Source organism: Geotrypetes seraphini, chromosome 1 (genome assembly GCF_902459505.1).
Source record: "Geotrypetes seraphini chromosome 1, aGeoSer1.1, whole genome shotgun sequence".
Taxonomy (NCBI): Eukaryota; Metazoa; Chordata; class Amphibia; order Gymnophiona; family Dermophiidae; genus Geotrypetes; species Geotrypetes seraphini.
In genome coordinates this window covers 299,131,631-299,154,776 of record NC_047084.1, presented here as the reverse complement: position 1 = coordinate 299,154,776, position 23,146 = coordinate 299,131,631, and the positions used below count along the sequence as shown (strand labels likewise).

The following is a 23,146-nucleotide window of genomic DNA, read 5'->3' as shown; positions in this document are numbered from 1 at the left end:
AGAGGAGGTTATTGCGGAATTGACTGTTCTAGGATTTAAAAGCAAACTAGACGCACATCTCCTTACGAGAGGCATAGAGAGTTATGGGTGACTAAAATTATGCCAGGTGTGCACCTGGCTGGGCCTCCGCATGTGCGGATCGCTGGACTTGATGGACCGAAGGTCTGATCCTGATGGCAGTTCTTATGTTCTTAAAGAAACAAAAGAACAACATCCAGATCAACCTCTAGGCAAGGTCCAATATACAGAAGTACCACATTGCCAAAAGACATCCATGATACCTGGTGTTCCTAGTCTAATACGAGTAGCATAGATAGTAAGTTGGCATTGGCCATTAGAACTCAGATTCTGACCAGTACCATTCATACAATAGCATATGGAAGGAGAAAGCTATGGATAAGCATGAAATAATGAAGAAACCGAGTTTGAAATGTTACGAAAGACAATAGATGAAAAGTGATAGAAATAGCAAGGCCCTACACGTTTCTGAGGTAGGCGATCAGTACAAGTGACTTCTCCTAATGGTGCACCTCATTTATTGCGGTTATAGGTAGAATAGGAAATCTTGGATCTAATCCTAAGTCAATAAGGAGGACAACAAGCCTCAAACACTTTAAAATCATAAGTGTTCGAGATTTGTGGGTAAAGGCTGAGCTTACAGGAATGGGACAGGAACAGCGACAAAACTTGCGGGGACGGATCAGAGAAATTGAATTCTTGCAGGGACGGGGGAAAATTTGACCCCATGTCATTCTATAATTTGAAACAGATCCTGCAGAAGCGCAATGAACTCAAGACAAACTGTTAAATGAACAACGGATTCCAGCTCTTTTATTGGATGCAATGAAATCTGCTATCAAGAAACAACTAAAGAAGATCAAAGCTAACATGTAGGGAATAGTGGAAGATGTAGACAGTGGGTGAGGCTTCTGATAAAAAAGAATGGAGTTGATGCCTCGTTAAAATTCATTTATTCAAGGAGGGATGTAATATATATATATTTTTTTTTTTTCTGTTACAGCCCCTCAAATTTGGAATTCGCTTCTGATCAACATAAGAGAAGAAAAATTACTCAGCAAGTTTAAAAGCCTCCTAAAACGTTGGCTTTTTAAGGACGCTTTTAACTGACTTATTTAAATTTTATGATTTTACAATGGACTAGGAATACTGCCAAATGAAAATTAAGTGGGTAACTTTCCCCAACCTCTTGTTTCATTACCTATCTACCTTTTTATTTGTTTTTGAATTGTATTTAAGCCACTTTTTTTTTTCGCCTCCCTCTTTCAAACATATTATTTTATTATAATTAGTGTTTATTGTCCTGTTTGTTTGATTTTTATTTTAACCTAATTTTTAACTAAATGTAAATTGCATTGGATTTGGATTTTGCGATCAAATCAAATATTTTAAATAAACTTGAAACTTGAGAGAAAACTGCCATTGTATATGGGTTTTGATTTTAGTTACTGCCCTTCTAATTCTAAGCTCAAGGCAATTTTAACAAATTCAGCTGCAGTTGGTAGACACCTTCCCAGGAGGGCTTTCAATTTAAGTTCAGTGCCTTCTGCAGAACAAAATTCATTTTATAGTCCCAAAACAAATCACTGTGAAGGCAATCAGGTCTTCATCTTTAGCCTCTGAAGAGAAAACAGCTATTTGTGGTGACTGGGACTTACTCTCGCCCGAAAACCAGATTTTCCCACCCTAGGAACTGCCCTAGGAGATGCTCTTCTGGGGCATAGAGTGTGTTTGCAAGCCCATAGGAAGATGACACCTGGTATTCTAGGACTTGGAGACCTTCATTGGCCCCTAGGAAGAAAGCACCTGTTCAGAAAAATATTAAGAGTTCACATTGCTTCTAATTATGAAAACTAAATTTTGCCCAGACTTATGAGATGATCTGACATTTGCCATTTCGGGAACTTTGTCACACCCCACAGTAGATATCTTCTGCTTTATTTTCCTTGCCTCCGACTGGGAACATTGCACTGGTGCTGCTTCCTGCGTTTTGTGCATGAGGAAGGGGCCACAGCCTTTACACCTGCTCTGTTCATTTTTTGATCTTCTGCTCGCATTTAGCACCAGTGAAGAAGATGATGGCTCCTGGTTGCAAACCTCTGACTCTGACTATGTCGTTTCCAGGCCACAGGAATTCAAAATAAAGAGCTTATTTGGGTTGTGGTATCGCAACAGCAGGGAAGGTGCTGTCCAAACCAGTGCAGAAATCTGGGAAATCACACAAGCAGAAAAGATAAAAATGTTTCCATGCCTTAATCTTAGAAAAGGCTAGTTGCTGGCAATAATCTTATCTGTATTTTCCCTGGAGCTTTAAATAAACAGAACTTTGAATCTTGCAGAGTGGAACCACTGATATTTTTGTAAATTATAAACAGATTTCATCCTGTTCCTTTTTAACTGTTCAGTATAAATTAGTCATTAATATTGGTAATATTTTTAAATTGGTTTGGGGCCCGTTGACATCTTAAATTACCTCACTATAGTAGGTCTTTGAGTCAGTTTTTGTTTATTTTTGTACACACCCAGAGAAGGGGGGGGTATTTCTGTCATAAGTTGATATTTGAATATTTATACTTGGGATGGGGGGGAGGATGGAAGGATATGACTAATTTGAATATGGTAAGGTTACTGGGGAAATCTATGCTTCTGTGTTTTATTAAATAATCATTGGGTGGGTGGGAGAAAATGGTTGGTTATGTATATTTGTAAGTTAAATGTACCTATATTGCTTATTATATGTGATATATTGTGTATTGCACTATTGAAGTTTGGAAAATCAATAAAGAATAAAAAAAATCATTAATATTAGTTAAAATTATATTATTTATAATACTGAAGAAAAGACTGGGTGAAATGTGTACATTTTTCAGTGACTTTGCTTGAGATATTTTTTTTAAAAATTGTTGAAGACACAATTGTTTGTTGATGCATTCATGTGAAAGATATATGATGACCAGAATTACACACAAAATTAGAGATACTGTCGCGCTAGAGAATGACACAGTTGCTATTACTCACGGCTAACCCGCTGAAACGGTGGGTAAAAAAAAGTGGTTGCTGCAGGTACAGGGACAAGGCCATTCACTGCCCCGTGGAGTGGTTAATGGCCTTGTCTCTGCAGTTAAGGGAGGGAATGCGCATGGTCACCGATTCCGCACAGCTCCTTCCTTCCTAACAATCACGCTGTCCGTCCAATCACTGCCATCCGTCTGGGCATCACCCTTCCCCTTACCTTCATGACGATTTTTAATTTTCTTTCAGCAAGCAGCCGGAGCCTTGAAAGCCGGAAAGTTCTCCTCTGACGCAACCAGAAACAGGAGTTGAATCAGAGGAGAAGTTTTCCTGCAGCCACATGTGACTTAAAGGCTCTGGCTGCTTGTTGAAAGAAAATTAAAAATTGGCAGAAAGGTAAGGGGAAAGAAGGGAGGGAGATGCTCGGACCGCAGCGGGCAGGAGTGAGGGGGCTGCTGGACGGTACTGAAGAAAAGCCAATATTATTTCTATGAAAGAAAGATCTATGCTTGAATAGATTGGTGAAATGGAGTCTGTGTGTGGAGGTGGACAGAGGTAGGAATTGTTAGGCACTGCCTAGATCACACGAAAGATGCTGAAGGGGGTGGAGAGAGGAGGTGGCTGGAAAGGAACAGACACTGAAGGGAAATGGGGAAGAGAGAGAGAGGGGAGAAGATGCTGAAGGGAAATGGGGAAGAGAGAGAGGGGGTGAAGATGCTGAAGGGAAATGGGGAAGAGGGGGAGAAGATGCTAAAGGGGGAGAAGGGGGAGAAGATGCTGAAGGGAAATGGTGAAGAGAGAGAGAGAGGGGAGAAGATGCTGAAGGGAAATGGGGAAGAGACGCTGAAGGGAACTGGATGGAAGGAGGAGATAAAGGAAAAAAAAGGAACATGCTGGATTGGGGAGGCAGATACCAGATCTGGGGAGAGGGGGAGAAAGGAGGAGAGAGATGCAAAAAAAACCACCTGGAGGAGAGAAGGAAAGATGGACGGGAAGAAGACAGAGATGCCAGATTATGGGGGGAGCGGAGGGAAGAAGATGGGTGCCAGATCAGTGGTGGGGGGAGAAGGGAGAGGCACAGTAACAGAGCATTATAGAAGAGGCAGAGAGAAGGCAGACAACAGATGGAAGGAATTGAATGAGGAAAGCAGAATCCAGACAACAAAGGTATAAAAAAAAATTTCTATTTCTTTTCTTCTTTTTTTTTTTGCTTTAGGATAAAGTAGCATATTAGTTGTGTTGATAAACATTTATAAACAAAGCCCTACCAGCTGAAGATCTCTTTCTCGAGTTCAGCAGTTAAAACTTTGATTTATAAAATGAGAATTGTACAGAATATTGTTTCTTTTTATACTTTAATAAAATAAGTTTAGTATAAAAGTATCCGAGGTTTGTGTGGATGGGATCAGATGGTTTGTGGGGAGAGGCAGGGACAGGAACCAAGCTCACAAGGATGGGGCAGAGATGGGGACAAATTTTTTTCCTGAAAACCCGAAGGGATTATGGCCCTCAAGGAGAGACTTTGAGATCCCTGTTGTAAATGAAGTTATAGCTGAAGTTTAGCTGGCTTCAATTTCACAACTTCTCTCCACTTTTTACTTTCCTGTTTCCTCATTATCCTATTGGGAAAAAGGCTAAGGTCTTGATGGATCCCGGTGGGGGAGGGGAAACCTGCCATTCTGTAGATCAGTGGTTCTCAACCCTGTCCTGGGGGACCCCCAGCCAGTCGGGTTTTCAAGATATCCCTAATGAATTTGCACAAGAGAGATTTGCATACCTGTTACTTCCATTATGCCGAAGGAGGGCACATCAGAGTGCCGCGAGGCGCCAGCCGTACTCCTGCCCCTTCTCTTCGGCATCTGAAGGTAAGTTAGGCCGCGAAGCCGATTAGCAAGAAGAAAAAAAAGGAATTGAGTGGAGCGGTCGGAAGCGTCTCTCTCAGAGCGTCTGTACCGCAGCCATCTTGGATCCTAGTGATACTTTATATTGAGCCATCTATAAACTGTGACACTTGTGTGTAAAAAAAAAAAAAAAATTTCTGTAAGGAATTTTTTATTATCCAAGAAAAAACCCTGTTCTGATGATATTTCATTGTGGGTTGGTTATGCTGTGAAGTGATCTGTGTGTTTCTCTTTTGATTCTCAATGCATTAATATATATGCATACTAGTTAATATTCAGTTGGAGGCAGTGAACACATTTTTAAATGTTGACCACTGCCAGCTGAATTAGACTTCAATATTCAGTACCAGCAAGTATGTAGGTACCAGCACTGAATATTAGGGCTCTGGATGGCCTCTTGATGGCCTAGAATGCCTGCCAGCAGGTGCAATGCTCAGCCCTCTACCTAGGTAGGGTGAGAACATATCTCCCCTTTCCTACCCCACCCCCAATAATAGCCTCTTATTGTGAAGATCCCCCCCTCACCCACCCACCTATAGGCCCTCCCAGGCCTACCTTAAAATTCACGGTGATCTAGGGGGTAGACCAATGGGTATGAACCCCAATTGCTCCTGCCATGCCAGCACTGACTGAAAAAAACCCAGTTACCATATCCTGTAATAGTAGTCTTGTAGTACAACCACTAGGGTCATCATGACCCCTATTTGTAGTCCCACAAGGGGTCATGACCCTAGTGGTTGTACTGCTAGAGGTCACAGCTGCTGTTTTACAGCTGAAAGCAGCACAAAAAGGAGCAATTAGGGTTCACTCCTATCCGGCCTAACTCCCTAGACCTCTAGGGACATTAAAGTAGCCCCAAGAGATCTTCATGAGGAGAGGCTGGGAGGGGTCTGCTCTTGTGGAGATTGGGAATTCTGTTGTGGGGAGGGAAAGAGAGCTGACTGATTAGGCCTCTTATCAGGAAATTATACGTGAAATGGTCAATATTCAGTGCTGGTACCTGCATATCTAAGAGGGCAAAGATAGAACTGCTTTTCACGTGGTTCTATCTTCATGGTTAGCTATCCAGGCACTTGCACTTAACACCGGTGTCCAAATTTTCAGACTACTTCAGTGCTACTCAAATAACACAGAGACTCTTAGTGCTGATATTCACAACCCAGTTACATGCTGCTGAATATCAGTGGATAATTTGGCACAAACAATTTATCCAGTCATTTTCCTTGGAAAGTTTGCTAAAGATACATGAGGGCAAGTTAATTATGGAAAACTACACCTATTAGCTGGAATATTTACCGATAGCTTCATTCCCCCCCCCCCCCCAGCCAAGTTATGTTTCTGTTCTAGAGGCTGATATCCAAAAGATTTGTATGGAAAACTTCAGGAGTTACCCAGAAAAATGTTCAATTTCCCTCCCCACACACCACTCTAGATATAGCCACTTGGATGAAAATAGGTGGCTATATTTATCCATTCAGTAGCTGGGCTATTTTCAAACAGAAGTAGTAGTTGCCTAATTAGATCCTTTTGAAACTTGGCTTCTGTATAATTTTGGTGATGCAATGTATGGGACAATGAAAGGAAAAGAGTCAGAATGTTGGCAATATTGTACCTTGGACATCGACAAGAATAGCGGCAAAGAACATTAGTAATATTTTTTATCCCAGGACAAGCAGGCAGCATATTCTTAACGTATGGGTGATGTCACCGACGGAGCCCCGGTACGGACATTTTTCACTAGAAAGTTCTAGTTGGCCGCACCGCGCATGCGCGAGTGCCTTCCCGCCCGACGGAGGAGTGCGTGGTCCCCAGTTTCTTCGTTTCCGCGGAGCGAAGAAGACGCATGTGGTTTCAACGGCCATTGAAAACTTCCTTTTTGCCTTCCCGCTCGCGTTATTTTCTTGTTTTTTCTCTTTTTCCCTTCGGGTTTCTTTTCCGTTCTAAATTGTAAAAAAAAACAAAAAACTTTGTTTTTTTCTTTATTTTTCAGGCCGGCCCCGGCGGGGCCTGTTGCCATCATACAAGCCTCCGGCTTTGATTTTGCGGAGGCCGTGTTTCCCTTCATGCCCCCTCAACTGGGCTTTAAGAAGTGCCAGCGGTGTGCACGCCCGATCTCTCTCACTGACCCACACAATTGGTGCCTACAGTGTTTGGGTCCAGAGCATTGGGCTGACCACCTGCACCCGCTGTGCCACTCTTAAGAAACGCACCTTAAAAAATCAGCAGATCCAGCAGAACATCCTTTTCGGTACCGGATCTGCTATGGAACCTGCAGCGACGTTGACGGTACCGCAAAAGACGGCACTGACCACTTCGACGACGCCCGATCCTTCCTCAGGGTCGCTGGCACCAGGTAAGCCGGCTAAGAAGCCTTCCAACTCCCTTGAGCGCCCACCTGCCACAGTGGCGATGCCGGTCCTCCCGGCCTCACGCCGACCCTGCAGACGCTCCGCCCCGATCTCGGTGAGTGCCTCGTCATCGGCCTCCTCATCGCCGGGGCGTGGAGCAGCACCTATGGAACCGAAAAAGAAAAAAGCGGTACCGGTGCCACCCCTGGATGACCGCATCGCGGCCATACTCCAAGACAAATTGCAGGAACAGCTGCAGCAACAACTCCAGCACCTGCTACCGACCCTATTGGCACCACTTCTTTCGGTACCAGACCAGCCCGAGACTCGCACCATCCCACCGGTGTCCACCCCCTCGGTGCCACTCAACACTTCCATGCCAATCCTCTCGGCTGAACCACTCCGTTCTCGTCCTGTGGTACAGACCCGCTCTGAAGTCGATCCTCCTCGGGACCAGGAAGGGCACCGGTCTCCCCGGGACCCAGAATGGCACTGCTCTTCCCGGGACCGGGGTCAACACCGGTCTTCCTCTCCCGGTACCGTCTCCATGCACTCTGGCAAGTCTCTTTCTAAGACCCGCCACACCGAGCCTTCCACCCCGACATCTCGGCGTGCGCACACTGATATCAGGGACCCGGACTTATGGGAAGAATCCCCACCCGGTACCGAGGAGGACGCATCATCCACAGACGAGGAACCCTCAGTGCCCGATACCACTTCCAAGCCTGAGCAATCCTCTTTCACCAAATTCCTCAGGGAGATGTCGGCGGCTCTTTCTATTCCTTTAGAGTCAGACTCCAAAAAGTCCCAGGCCTTTCTGGATGCCTTAGACTTTGAACAACCTCCCAAAGAGTTCCTCAAGTTACCCGTCCATGACATACTGCGGGAAACTTTTTATAAAAATTGGGAAAATCCACTCACTGTCCCCAGAGCTCCTCGTAAGCTTGACAGCCTATACAGGGTCATCCCAATTCCGGGTTTTGACAAACCTCACTTGCCCCATGAGTCTCTCCTAGTTGAGTCTACATTAAAGAAAACTCAGGACTCCAGTGTTTATGCCTCCACCCCTCCTGGCAGAGAAGGCAAAACGATGGATAAGTTTGGCAAACGCCTTTATCAAAATGCCATGCTAGCCAACAGGGCGAATAATTACACATTTCACTTCTCATTTTATATGAAGTATCTTGTACAGCAACTATCCGCCCTACAAAAATACATCCCTGAACGCAGAATTCCACTCTTTCAACAACAAATTTCCTTCAACTGCGGAAATTCACGGTGCGCTCTATTTATGATTCCTTTGAGCTGACCTCCCGAGCGTCTGCCATAGCTGTTGCCATGCAACGTCTGGCCTGGTTGAGGGTATCTGATCTTGACATCAACCACCAAGACCGTCTAGCTAACGCACCCTGTCTTGGGGACGAACTTTTTGGGGAGTCCCTGGATTCGACCACCCAGAAGCTCTCAGCACATGAGACCAGATGGGACACTCTGGTAAAACCTAAAAAGAAGACTCCACCTGCTCGTCCTTATAGACCACAGTCCTCTTACCAGCGCAGGTTCTCGGCCAGGCCTCTCAACCCGCCCCAACAGCAGCCTCGCAGACCTCGTCAACAGCAACACACTCAGGCTCGCTTTCAATCTCACCAACCTGCCAAACCTCTTCCTCCGTCAAAATCATCTCAGCCCTTTTGACTCCTTTCTCCAGGGCATAGCCAGTCTTCCACCATCGTTACCTCTTCCTCAGCCAATCGGAGGACGTCTCCACCTCTTCCTCAACCGTTGGGAGGTCATCACATCAGACCTGTGGGTCCTCAACATCATCCGCCACGGCTACTCTCTCAACTTCCAGACTCTTCCACCAGACAACCCTCCTATAGAGTCTGCGTCCCACTCCTCCCAGTCCCTTCTCCTCCTAAGGGAGGTCCAATCCCTCCTTCTCCTCAATGCCATCAAAGAGGTTCCCACAGACCAAAGGGGTCAGGGATTTTACTCCCGCTACTTCCTGGTTCCCAAGAAGACAGGAGACCTTCATCCCATCCTCAATCTCCGGGACCTCAACAAGTGTCTGGTCAAGGAAAAATTCAGAATGCTCTCCCTGGCCACGCTTTATCCTCTTCTCTCTCAACACGACTGGCTATGTTCCCTGGACCTCAAAGAGGCCTACACTCACATTCCAATCCATCTGAATTCACGTTGCTACCTCCGATTTCAGATACAGCACCGCCACTATCAGTACAAGGTGCTACCCTTTGGCCTTGCATCATCGTCCAGGGTGTTCACCAAGTGCCTTATTGTGGTGGCGGCCTTTCTCAGGTCTCACAATCTCCAGGTGTTCCCCTACTTGGACGATTGGTTGGTAAAAGCACCTACGTCTCCACTTGTGCTACAAGCCACTCAGTACACCATCTCCTTCCTCCATCTCCTGGGGTTCGAGATCAACTACCCCAAGTTGCATCTGCTTCCCACACAGCGACTTCAGTTCATTGGAGCCGTTCTCGACACCATGCTCATGAGGGCGTTTCTCCCCTCCGACCGCCAACGGACCCTGCTCCACCTCTGCCGCCAGGTGCTCCTTCATCACTCCATTCCAGCTCGGCAGATGATGGTCCTCCTGGGCCACATGGCCTCGACGGTCCATGTGCTTCCTCTGGCGCGACTCCACCTCAGGACACCTCAATGGACTCTAGCCAACCAATGGTCACAGACCACCAATCCTCTTTCTCATCCCATATCTGTGACATCGTGTCTTCAGCAATCTCTTCAATGGTGGTTGAACTCATCCAATCTTTCCAGGGGTCTACTCTTTCATCTACCCCCTCATTCCATGATCATAACCACAGATGCCTTCCCCTATGCATGGGGAGCTCACCTGGGAGAACTTCGCACTCAGGGACTCTGGACCCCTCAGGAGCGTCAACATCACATCAATTTCCTGGAACTCAGGGCCATGTTCTATGCCCTCAAGGCCTTCCAGCACCTTCTCTACCCTCAGGTTCTTCTCCTGTGCACAGACAACCAAGTCGCCATGTACTACATAAACAAGCAAGGCGGCACCGGATCTCCCCTCCTCTGTCAGGAGGCCATCCGCATCTGGACCTGGGCCACGGCCCGCAGTCTCTTCCTCAAGGCTGTCTATATCCAGGGCGAACTGAACTCCCTGGCCGACAATCTCAGCCGCATCCTTCAACCTCATGAGTGGACTCTGGATCCCCCCACACTCCGCTCCATCTTTGCTCAGTGGTGCACCTCTCAGGTGGACCTCTTTGTAGCTCCTCACAACCATCAGCTGCCCCAGTTCTGTTCCAGACTCTTCTCTCCTCATCGTCTGGCCCTGGATGCATTCCTGCTCGACTGGACGGATCGGTTCCTCTATGCCTTTCCTCCACTACCTCTGATGTTGCGGACGTTATTCAAACTCCGCAGGGACAAAGCCACCATGATTCTCATCGCCCCTCGGTGGCCTCGCCAACACTGGTTCTCCCTCCTACTCCAGCTCAGCTTCAGGGAGCCCATTCCTCTTCCTGTGTTTCCTACTCTACTTACACAGCAGCATCAGTCTCTACTGCATCCCAATCTGTCCTCGCTCCACCTGACAGCTTGGTTTCTCTCGGGCTGACCTCTCCAGAGAATCTATCTCAGCCTGTCCGTCGTATTCTGGATGCCTCAAGGAAACCGGCCACCCTCCAATGTTACCATCAGAAGTGGACCCGGTTCTCCTCTTGGTGTCTGCTTCATCATCACGATCCCACCTCATTGGCGGTGGAAACCGTACTGGACTATTTGCTCTCTCTCTCCGACGCTGGCCTCAAGTCGACCTCAATCAGAGTCTACCTCAGTGCCATCACTGCGTTCCATGAGCCTATCCTCGGAAAACCTCTTACGGCTCATCCCCTGGTTTCCCGGTTCATGAGAGGCCTCTTCAATGTCAAACCACCTCTGAAGCCTCCTCCAGTCGTCTGGGACCTGAATGTGGTTTTATCAGCACTCATGAAACCTCCGTTTGAGCCTCTTGCCACAACTTCACTCAAATTTCTTACATGGAAGGTGCTTTTCCTCATTGCCATCACCTCTGCCAGGAGGGTTAGTGAGCTGCATGCACTGGTCGCCGACCCACCTTTCACTGTTTTTCACCATGACAAGGTGGTTCTGCGTACCCATCCTAAATTCCTTCCCAAGGTGGTATCGGACTTTCATCTCAACCAGTCCATTGTGTTGCCTGTCTTTTTCCCTAAGCCCCATTCTCATCCTGGGGAACAGGCGTTGCACACGCTGGACTGTAAGCGTGCCCTTGCTTACTACCTTGACCGTACCAGGGCTCACCGCTCATCTCCTCAGCTCCTTTTGTCCTTCGACCCTAACCGTCTAGGTCGTCCTGTCTCCAAACGGACGCTTTCCAACTGGCTTGCTGCCTGCATTGCGTTCTGTTCTGCTCGGGCCGGTCTTTCACTGGAAGGTGCTGTCACGGCCCACAGGGTCAGAGCTATGGCTGCTTCTGTGGCTTTCCTCCGTTCCACGCCCATCGAGGAAATCTGCAAGGCTGCCACTTGGTCCTCAGTTCACACATTCACTACTCACTACTGTCTGGATACCTTCTCCAGACGGGATGGGCACTTCTGTATTACACTTCTGTATTACACAATTTATTTTCCTAATGGCCAACCATCCCTCCTCCCTCTCTGTTAGCTTGGAGGTCACCCATACATTAAGAATATGCTGCCTGCTTGTCCTGAGATAAAGCACAGTTACTTACCGTAACAGGTGTTATCCAGGGACAGCAGGCAGATATTCTTACGACCCACCCACCTCCCCGGGTTGGCTTCTTAGCTGGCTTATCTTAACTGGGGACCACGCACTCCTCCGTCGGGCGGGAAGGCACTCGCGCATGCGCGGTGCGGCCAACTAGAACTTTCTAGTGAAAAATGTCCGTACCGGGGCTCCGTCGGTGACGTCACCCATACGTTAAGAATATCTGCCTGCTGTCCCTGGATAACACCTGTTACGGTAAGTAACTGTGCTTTATGGAATGGAACTAATGGGTGTTAATACTGTAGCCAGGAAATGCAAAGGACATTCCTTATAGATGTAAAAACGATAAATGATATTACTTGATGCAGCAGCATTTAAGCGTGGAGAACACAAATTATTCATATAAGAATTCATGTTAAGCATGTAGGCAGCCTTTTAGTTTCAAAGGGAATTTGAAGCTCATGGCTTTTGATGGTTTCTCATTATAACACAGGAATTGGTAAACAAATTGCGCTGGATTTGGCTCGAAGGAATGCCCGTGTGCTACTTGCATGTCGGAGTAGAGAAAGGGGGCAAAAAGCTCTGAAAGAAATCCAGAGGAAAACAGGAAACCAAAATGTTGTACTGAGGATTATGGACACCAGTAATATGGCATCAGTCCGCATGTTTGCTAACCAAATCCTACAGGAAGAGAAGCGGCTTAATATCCTGGTGAACAATGCAGGAGTAGCAGGTAATACAGTGATCCTATTTATGTTGTCTAAACAATATCATAAGACAGCCACAATAGATTGTATATAATTGTGAAATGTTAGGTGTGTGATATTCCACATTTTAGGTTCTTTGAGTCATGAAATAATCAGACTATTTCTCAACATTCCAATAGCTTATCTTTTGGCAGAACGTAACGTTTTACTCAAAAACATCAAATAGTGCTGGCCTCATGCTTGTGTCTTGCCATATGTAGAGTTACCATATGACTCTAGAAAAGGAAGGTGGATTGAGACATCCGGATTTTACTTCCATTGAAAGCAATGGAAGTAAGAAGGACAAATTGAAACATCTGGGTTTTACTTCCTTTGACTGCAATGGAAGTAAAAACTGGATGTCTCACTCTGTCCTCCTTTTTCTAGAGCCATATGGTAACCCTAGCTTTATGGAAAGCCTGGGTGCAATTCCTAGACTTAGGCTTTATTCTCTGGGCTGGATAGGGCTGGGATAGGGCATCATCCAGAACTCCTGGCAGGAAGGAGTCTGTCATCCCGTAATGATAACTCCTATTTGCCAGACTAAGAGTCTATATTTGCTGGGTTCTGGAGAAAACTGCATTTGTGGCCCCTAGGCAGCCACTTTTCAATTAATCTAGAAGCCCAGAGATATCAAGTCTCACTTATTAGGAGTGTGTCACACTCATTTGAAAGCTTTCTCACTCTCACACTCTTTGAGCCCTATTTCTCACTCATCAGAGCTTCAGTGCCAGTGATCACTGCTTTCATGAGAGAGAAGTCTTGGAGAAGTATACCAAGTAATCCAACCAGTAGGAAGAAATTGAAGTACAGACACCCGACTTAAGTACGACTTGTAATATATGAGTTTTGCTGCAGTGTTTTGTATCAGTTGGCGTTTTTTTCATTAGTTTCACAGAGATACCTGAGAGTAGAACATTGCAGTAGTCTAGTAGTGACAATATTGTTGACTGCACTAGTATCTTGTAGTGCTGTTGGAAGAAGTAGGGTCTTACCCTTCTTAGTTTTTGGAGTGAGAAACGATTTTCGGACTAAGGGCTCCTCTTACAAAGGTATGTTAGGGCCTTAACGCGCAGAATAGCGTGCGCTAGCCGCTACCGCCTCCTTTTAAGCAGGCAGTAATTTTTCGGCTAGCGTGTACTAAAAACGCTAGCGCATCTTAGTAAAAGGAGCCCTAAGTTGTTAACATGATCTTCAAAACTTAGCCCCCCTTTTATGATACAGCATTAGGCTTTTTTATTACCAGCCATGTCAGTATTAGTTCTAATGCTCATAGGAATTCTACTGTATGAGCGTCGGTTTTTACAGCTGCGGCCAATGCTAAAAAGCCTAATGCATCATCATAGGAGGGTCTTAAAGTATCCAGGCCAATCAGGGCCTACCAATTTACCCCACCTCACTTTTCTTCTTTTCCCTCTCCCCTCCTACCCATAGCCCATCTACACTACAATCATATCCCTTCCAATCAGGTGAGATTATTTTTCTTTTATCTTTTTGAAAAAGGAAAATGATGTGCCTCTCCATTCCTCTTTCAGTTTGACATTTGAATATAGGTGCTATCCATTTCAGAACTTTTTCAAACCATGGCATCACATACTGCCAAAACTCCCTCTGCTCCCCATGTCCTTTCAGTAAAATAATTTATTTATCCTGTTGACTATAGGGATGGAGGAAAATGGCAAAATACACCACCCTTGACCAGCTTTTTGTCTACCTTCACGTTCTTAGTCTTTTCCAGTTTTCTTATTTCTTTCATTTTGTCTTTCCATAACTCCCATCGCTCTGCCCTCGAGTCTCACCCCCTCATTCTACCTCTTACTCTTTTTTTCACCTTTATGTCACTTCTGTTCTTCTCTCCATCATGGCCTCTTTCCTCTATCTGACACAGCTACATTCCATCTCTTTCAGCAGAGACACCAAGGGTGGCACATCCCAAAGCTGGAGATTTTACGAGATATAAACGTACATCTCAAACTTCATGATAACCCCAAAATATCAGATCTTTCTATATATTTTTTTTAAATTTGGATTTCATTTTACCTTCGGCTCAACAACACATGACAAGGCTACCAATTAGAGTTACTAGTTTATTCAAACAAATATTCTAGTGAACTTATATTCACTGAGCCAGATTGGTCTATAACGTGGTATGATCATTATTTATTGCAATTTACTATCTACTGCAAAGAATTGGAATTGAAGCATAGAACTCAGAAAAATTAAATAAGCTATATCATCAGAGGAAAGATATATAAGCAAAAAACAGAGATGTCCAAAAGATGGCATCAACTTTCACGTCTTACTAGTCAAAATGTCCAAGTGTGTGTTTTCAAAACTGACTGCCAACGGGGGGAGTGTGTAGAGGCCATTGTTTCATCCCTCCAGTGGTTATCTGGCCAGTTTGGGAAACATTTGATAGGACGCCTAAGTTTGATTTGGGATGTTTTGAGAAAAACAACCAAGAATCGGGTGGTGAAAATGTCCATTTTTGAACCTGCAAGACATCGAGCCATTTTTAAAAAATGGCTCAGCTAGATGTTTTGTCCAGCTAGATGTTTATTGTTTTTGCCATGATGAAACAATGGCCTCTACACACTCCCCCAGTTGTTGCTGACCCCCATCTCACCCCCCAAATATCTGCATGAAACAGTACATATCTGTTTCTATGACAGCTACAGATACTATGGCCAGTCCTAGTAGAGTTGCAAGCAGGACTCTGGAGTAGCCTGGTGGGCAGTGCAGTGGATTGCACAGAAGGGGGCCTAGGCTCATATGTCACTCTAACTAGGACACTTCTAGTGGAAAGTGTGAGCCCATCAAAACCCACTATACTGCCATAAAGGCATAAGGGCTATTGGAGTGATAAACAAGTGGGTACAGTAGGTTTTGGGGGAGTTTTGGAAGGCTCACCTTATAATGTATAGGGATTATGATGAGATGTGTATCTGGCAACCTTAATGTGAAGTTCACAGCAGTACCTCTCACCAGGAGTGGGATCCCTAAAATAGTAGACTTGGGGGTGGGTCAGTAGAGTGGGCAGACCTGATGAGCTATGGCCCTTATCTGCCGTCATCTTCTATGCTTCTATGTTACTCCTTAGGGTGCCCCATTGCTCTGTTGGCATGTCTGTGTGGCCAGTCCATTATAAATGCTGGCCCCTCCTACAAGCAAATGGACATATGGGCCTAGGCCCCCTTCTGTGCAGTCCACTGCACTGCCCACCAGGCTACTACAGAGTCCTGCTTGCAGCTCTACTTGGACTGGCCATAGTATCTGCAGCTGTCATAGAAACAGATATGTGCTGTTCCATGCAGATATTTGGGGGGTGGGATGGGGGTCAGCGACAACTGGGGGAGTGTGTAGAGGCCATTGTTTCATCATGGCAAAAACAATAAACATCTAGCTGGACAAAATATCTAGCTGAGACATTTTCGAAAAATGGCTAGATGTCTTGCAGGTTCAAAAATGGACATTTTCGCCACCCAATTTTTGGTTGTTTTTCTCAAAACATCCAAAGTCAAACTTAGACGTCCTATCAATGCCCCTCCATATACTCAGCTCTGGAGCAATATAGAATTCATTATACCTAAGTCAAATGAAGATCAGATACTGTAACTTGGATATATGAATGTAATAACATCAGTGTCCAAATACTAAATAAAGTGGCCCCTAAACATGAAAAAGTAAAATTGAAAAGGCAAAGTAATAAATGATACAATTCAAATGTATTAGTTCTTAAACAACTATGTAGAAAATTAGAGAGGAATGGTGCAAGGTAAAAATGATCTAATGCTCAACATTTGTTATCCATTCCATCTTTATGGCATATTAACACGGGACGTTCAACAATCTTTTCTGTTACCGCACCCCAAATTTGGAATTCTTCACCACTTTATCTAAGGGAAGAAATGTCCTTAGATCATTTTAAATCAAGACTAAAATCCTTTCTATTTAAGGACGCTTTTGACTTAGAAAAGTCCTATTAAGGATGCTCAGTATTAATTTCTCCCTGTTTAAATCTCAGGTTGATTCCCCTTCCCCTATGCATTTACCTTTTTCGCCTTACTTTACTCCAACTGATGTAGTTCCTCCCCAATTCCCATTGTTCCACTATGTCCATCTTATTTGTTGTTAGTTTCAACACGTGTGTATGAATTTTTATGGAATACCCATTTTAACTTTTATGTACTCCGCTTAGAAGCTTGACTAAGCGGAATAACAAATTTGAAATAAACTTGGATGTTAAATTTAAATGGAGCAAAACTATAAAGGAATTACAGATAGGAACTAGTTACTCTGACCTGGTTGATAAAGATATCTCCAATACAAGAGAACTTTTTTTTAACTTGAAAATGAATTGACAGACAATAGAGACATGTGTAGTAAATCTGGAGACATATCACTTCCCAGCTAGCAGATTATTTTAAACTAAAAATAGCTGAACTACACACTGCACTAATAACCAAGGATGAAAGCCTAAAAATCCATTTATTAAATTACCCAGATGAGAAATACATTGTGGCAGATAGGATCTTCCACACTATATCCTTAGAGGAAATAGATAAATTATCAAAAACTGTGTATGTTGGGTCCCATTGTATGCTAGATAATTGTCCTACACTCAACATGGTTTTAAAGCCTTTCTTGGTATGGAGACACTATTGTTAGAGATGGTTTCAGCTGTGCGGGAACATTTAAGCATGGGGGCGACAGGTAGCGGTAGAGCAGTTTGATGTTTCCACTGTGTTTGACACAGTGGATCCTCAATTAATGCTATAAAGGTTGAATGAATTGGGTATTTATGGTAATGTTTTTCAATGGTTGAAAGGATTTTTGGAAGGAAAACAAATCAAGTAGCAAGAGGCACTGAATTATCCGAAATATGGAAAGCTAGATGTGGTGTTCCCCCAAGGTTCCCCATTATCACCTTCCTTATTTAACATTTATTTATTATTTATTTGTTTCTAAAATTTCTTAACCACCTATAACTAAGCAGTTTACAGCATAAAACATTCATAATGATTCAAAGAACAACATATAACGATACTTTCAGTACACACATTTAACCCACTAAAAATAGCAGTGAATTAGGAAAAATATTTTCAAATTTAGGCTACACAGTATATACTTACACAGATGACATATTTCTACTTTGTCCACTTATGGAAGCAACTATAAATCTTCCTGACTATATCAGTCAAGTTATAGGCAAAGTTAAAGATTGGGCTAGGAAAAGCTTTTGAAAATTGAATACAGCTAAAACAGAACTTATTGGTTTTGGAAATTACAAGAGTATCTGTATGAATGAAGCAAAGTTAATATTTGGTGAAGTTTTGAGAATAGATAATGCATCTAGACTCTTAGGTGTAATTCTGGTTTAGAATTAAATCATATGAGAAAGCTATCTAAAAAAGTTATTTTTCTTTCTTCAACAACTGAGAATTATAAGATCAATCTTTTCACAATCCAGTTTTCGAGTACTTTGTCAATTAATATTAGTGCCATATTAGGATTACTGCAATTCTATTTTTCTGTGGAGCATCTGAAAAGGTTCTTAATAGATTACAGTTTCAAAATACAGCTGCTCGACTAATCTTTTTGGTCAGATGTCATAATGTCAGAGAGAAGGCTTCTAACACAGCTGCAGATTGCACAAGGAGCCAATGTCTGCAGATTTGAGCGGAAAAACCACTGCAGGCAGCAAGTGAGCCAGCCAGCAGCTAAACACTCGCCAGAGGGAAGGGGGTAGAAATGCTGCTGCTGCCCAGGGAAGGGGGTAGAAATGCTGCTGCTGCCCAGGGAAGGGGGTAGAAATGCTCCTGCTGCCCAGGAAAGGGGGGAGAAATGCTGCTGCTGCCCAGGGAAGGGGAATGAGGAAGGGGGGAGAAATGCTGCTGCACAGGGAAGGAGGAAGGAGGGAGAAATGCTGCAGCTGCTGCACAGGGAAGGGGGAAGAAATGCTGCTGCTCCAAAGGGAAGGGAGAATGGTGGATAAATGCTGCCGCTGCACAGGGAAGGGAGGGGAAGGGGGAATGCTGTCACTGCACAGGAAAGGGAGGGGAAGGGGGAGAAATTCTGCCAATGCACAGGGAAGGGGTGGGAAGAAATGCTGCTGCTACACAGGGAAGAGGAAAGAGAAATGCTGCTGCTGCTGCACCCAGTTGGGGGGAGAGCGTGGAGAAGGGAAAGGAACGAGCAATGCCAAGTCCATGGGAGGAAGGGAAAGGAAAGAAGGAAAGGAGATGCCAGACCATGGAGGGGGAGGGATAAATGCCAGGGCATGGGGGAGGGAAGAAGACCAGGGGAAAGGAATGAAGGAGGGAGGGAGAGAGAGAAAGGAAGGAGAGGAGGTTCCAGATAATGGAGAGGGAGTTGGAAAGAGAGGAGAGAGATGCCAGGGCATGGGGTGAGGGAAGGGAAACTAAGGAGACAAATGCCAGACCAGAGGGAAAGGAGGGAGAGGCGGTGCCAGAGTATGGAAGGAGAGAGATGCCAGGGCATTGGAGAAGGGAAGGAGATAGAGATGCCAGACCATGAGGTGGAGTGGGAAGGAAGGAAAGGAGAAGAGAGAGATGCCAGAGCATAGGGGAGGGAGTGGAGACAGAAAAATGGAGAGGGGGTGAAGCTGAAACAAATCATGTACAAAGGAGATAAGGGGCACAGGACAGACAGTTTATGGAAGGAACATAGAAAGAGGGAAGATGCCATATGAAATGGGGAGAGGGCAGACAGTGGATGAAAGTGGCAGAGAGAGAAGGCAGATAGTGGATGGAAGGGGCTGATGCTGCATGGAAGACAGAAAGAACAGATGCTGGCTAGAAAGAAGAGAGTAAAGACAAGATGATTAAAGCAGAAACAACAAAATTTAGAAAAAAAATTTGTGTTGCTTTAGAATAAAATAGTATTGTAGTTGTATTGATAAAACTTTTATAAACAGAAAATAAGGTAATCTTTATATTGGACTAATTTTAATACTAATACTAATTTTTAGAGACCAAAACCCCCCCTTCTCAGGTCAGGACAGTATAATGTAACAGTAATATACTATATTGACCTGAAGAAGGAGGCTATGGCCTCTGAAAGTTAATTGAAAAATGGATTAGTCCAATAAAATGGTATATTCATATTTTCAATTTTTGTTTTATTTCTATTTATTAATTTGTAAAGTGGTGATTGTTTGTCAGTTTCTTCAAATTTCCATCTGCTATATTTATTATTTGCAGAGTATTAGGGGGCTATGTGTCATTGTTTCTGTGGTGTTTCCCTGTATGCAGTTTGGCTTCTTGGCAGTTCAGTTTAACCTTTATCTACATACTAGCTGATGACCCGGCGTTGCACGGGTATTTAATTATAGCAATAACACTGTAAATGGATTCAAATAAAGATACTTTATAGTGGTGAATGAAATTATTGTTTTACAGCTTAATAAAAAGTACAATATTCAAATAATAATGTGAAATATTTGACAAAATGAATACAATACAACTAACGCAAAACGTGATTATAAACAACATTTTTAGTTTCACCTCCAGGAGCAAGAACATATAAATTGTTGGATGAACCCACCCTTGAGCAAGCAACATAGAGTTGTGGGCTGAGAGACCCCCAGAACATATCACCCCAGGTAGTGAGAGATCTGCATACAAAGTTTTGTTCAAATCGGTCAAGCCATTTTTGAATGACAGTGAGATTGGCAGCAGTTTACATTTTTTCCATTGACATGAATGGGTGATATCTGATTTTCTGTTTGTAGCTCCGCCCACATGTGCAGGTGGGCCACGAGACCCCCAGAACATATCAGCCCAGGTAGTGAGGGACCTGCATACAAAGTTTCGTTCAAATCGGTCAAGCCGTTTTTGAATGACAGTGAGAATGGCAGCTTTTTACATTTTTTCCATTGACATGAATGGGTGAAAGCTGATTTTCTGTTTGTAGCTCCGCCCACGTGTGCAGGTGGGCCACGAGACCCCCAGAACATATCACCCCAGGTAGTGAGGGATCAGCATACCAAGGTTCGTTCAAATCGGTCAAGCCGTTTTTGAATTACTGTGAGAATGGCAGCTTTTTACATTTTTTCCATTGACATGAATGGGTGAAATATGATTTTCTGTTTGTAGCTCCGCCCACGTGTGCAATTGGGCCACGAGACCCCCAGAACATATCACCCCAGGTAGTGAGGGATCTGCATACCAAGTTTCGTTAAAATCGGTCAAGCCGGTTTTGAATTACTGTGAGAATGGCAGCTTTTTTAATTTTTTCCATTGACATGAATGGCTGATATCTGCTTATCTGTTTGTAGCTCCGCCCACGTGTGCAGGTGGGCCACGAGACCCCCAGAACATATCACCCCAGGTAGTGAGGGATCTGCATACCAAGTTTCGTTCAAATAGGTCAAGCCGTTTTTCAATTACTGTGAGAATGGCAGCTTTTTACATTTTTTCCATTGACATGAATGGGTGATATCTGCTTATCTGTTTGTAGCTCCGCCCACGTGCGCAGGTGGGCCGCGAGACCCCCAGAACATATCAGCCCAGGTAGTGAGGGATCTGCATACCAAGTTTCGTTCAAATCGGTCAAGCCGTTTTTGAATTACTGTGAGAATGGCAGCTTTTTACATTTTTTCCATTGACATGAATGGGTGAAATCTGATTTTCTGTTTGTAGCTCCGTCCACGTGTGCAGGTGGGACGCGAGACCCCCAGAACATATCATCCCAGGTAGTGAGGGATCTGCATACCAAGTTTCGTTCAAATCGGTCAAGCCGTTTTTGCGTGATCGCGGCACATACATACACACACATACATACCTCCGATTTTATATATATATAGATTTCTATTTTTAGTTTGTGATTACTTATTCCATACTGGGTGAGGGTGTATCTGTTTTCTGTGTGTATGAAGGACATGGTTTTCTGTTAGCGCTGACTAGCCTTGTTTGGCGAAATGCATCGGGCATGGTTCTTGGGAGCACCTGGAATAAACCTGATTTGAATCTCCTTATTTTCTGCTGATCTTCTTTTGTTTCATGTTAGAGTCTTTAGTGGACTGCTTGCCTTGTTGTTTTGTTGCACGTTAACATATATGGAGTGGAACATACTAGAGGAGTTAGATTTGGCTGTTTATCCATACATATGGGTTACAGTTGGTTGACATAGAGTGAGGCAGTTGAGAGGAGTTATATATCATAGTATTACTGCTTTACAATATATTTGAACACTTTTTTAATATATTTATGGAAAGGGTTCAGAGTTAAAGTCATGGGTAAGTAAGTGGGAAGGAAGGGGGATTTGTTCAGAGATGTTTGGGGGTTGCATAGAAGGAAAAACTGTGCACTGATATGCTAATCTTTGTTTTGAATTAAAAAAAAAATACAAGTGGAAATAAAGAAGTAAATAAGAAAACAGATAAATGGGGGTGGAGCGAGGCAGGGCCAGGGGGGCCCAGTGTACTTGTGTGTCAAGGGGCCCTCGAATAATTAATCCTGCCCTGCATTTAAGGTATCGTGTCTAGTACATAAGTCTTTACATGATAATGCTCCAAAACAATTAATAACTCTTATGTATTCCAGCTTATTTTATTACTACACAGAGAAACTGTAGCTTTAAACTTCAGTTTCCAACTGCTTTTAGAGTAATTAGGAAGAGTCAACTGGTACGAGGCTCCACGTTTTAGGGATGTATCTGCAGTGAAGAGGGAATCCATGGAAACCAGCTGGTTGCAAAAATTATTACCAGAATGCTATACACATCCACACTGCATTTCTGAACAAGTACCAATTATAAACCGAGGTAACCTTTTTCCTCCCAAAAATGAGGATAAAAGGTCAACTCAAATGTAAAACAGGGAGGGGGGGGTTAATATTCAAGTGCAGTGCCATTGCTTTGCCCTATACCGCAAGAACTCCAGGCAGCCAATTAGCTAACGGCTTTGCACGGGCAGGAGAAAAGGAAGGTCACTCCTGCCGTGATTCACCACTGGACCACCAGGGAAACTAAAAGGTATGTGGGGGAAGTGGAAGGGAGATAAAAATAATTAGAATTGGCTGGGACAGGAGGCAGGAGGGATCCCTCCTGTCCTCGCCACCACTGGACCACCAGGTCTCATGGCAGGCCTAGCGGAGGCCTGCAAACAGGTTCAGGAGGGGAGCAGGTCAGCGCTGACCTGAATATAAACTGAGACCCCCATTTTTGGCCCAAAAATCTCAGTTTATATGTAAGTATATACGGTATAATCTGTTCTCTCTGCTTCATGTCTCCGGCTCTTACAGTCCTTATCTTTATTTACTCCATGACACTTTCAGGGTATGCTGTCCTTTTATTATTTCTGCATTCCTGTACAATCCTCTCTTTCCCTCTTCTGCATATCTACCTTTCA

At 44.2% G+C, this 23,146-nt stretch overlaps 1 protein-coding gene across 2 annotated transcripts in view; it reads left to right on the top strand.

Annotated features, from left to right (window-relative positions):
• Nucleotides 1–23,146, top strand: part of LOC117364784 (retinol dehydrogenase 11-like) — a 90,035-nt gene that overhangs the window by 10,131 nt on the left and 56,758 nt on the right. For both annotated transcript variants that reach the window (XM_033954412.1, XM_033954403.1), the window contains exon 2: nucleotides 12,522–12,761. In XM_033954412.1, the coding sequence (XP_033810303.1) occupies nucleotides 12,522–12,761 (240 nt within the window). The remainder of the gene's footprint in view (nucleotides 1–12,521; nucleotides 12,762–23,146) is intronic.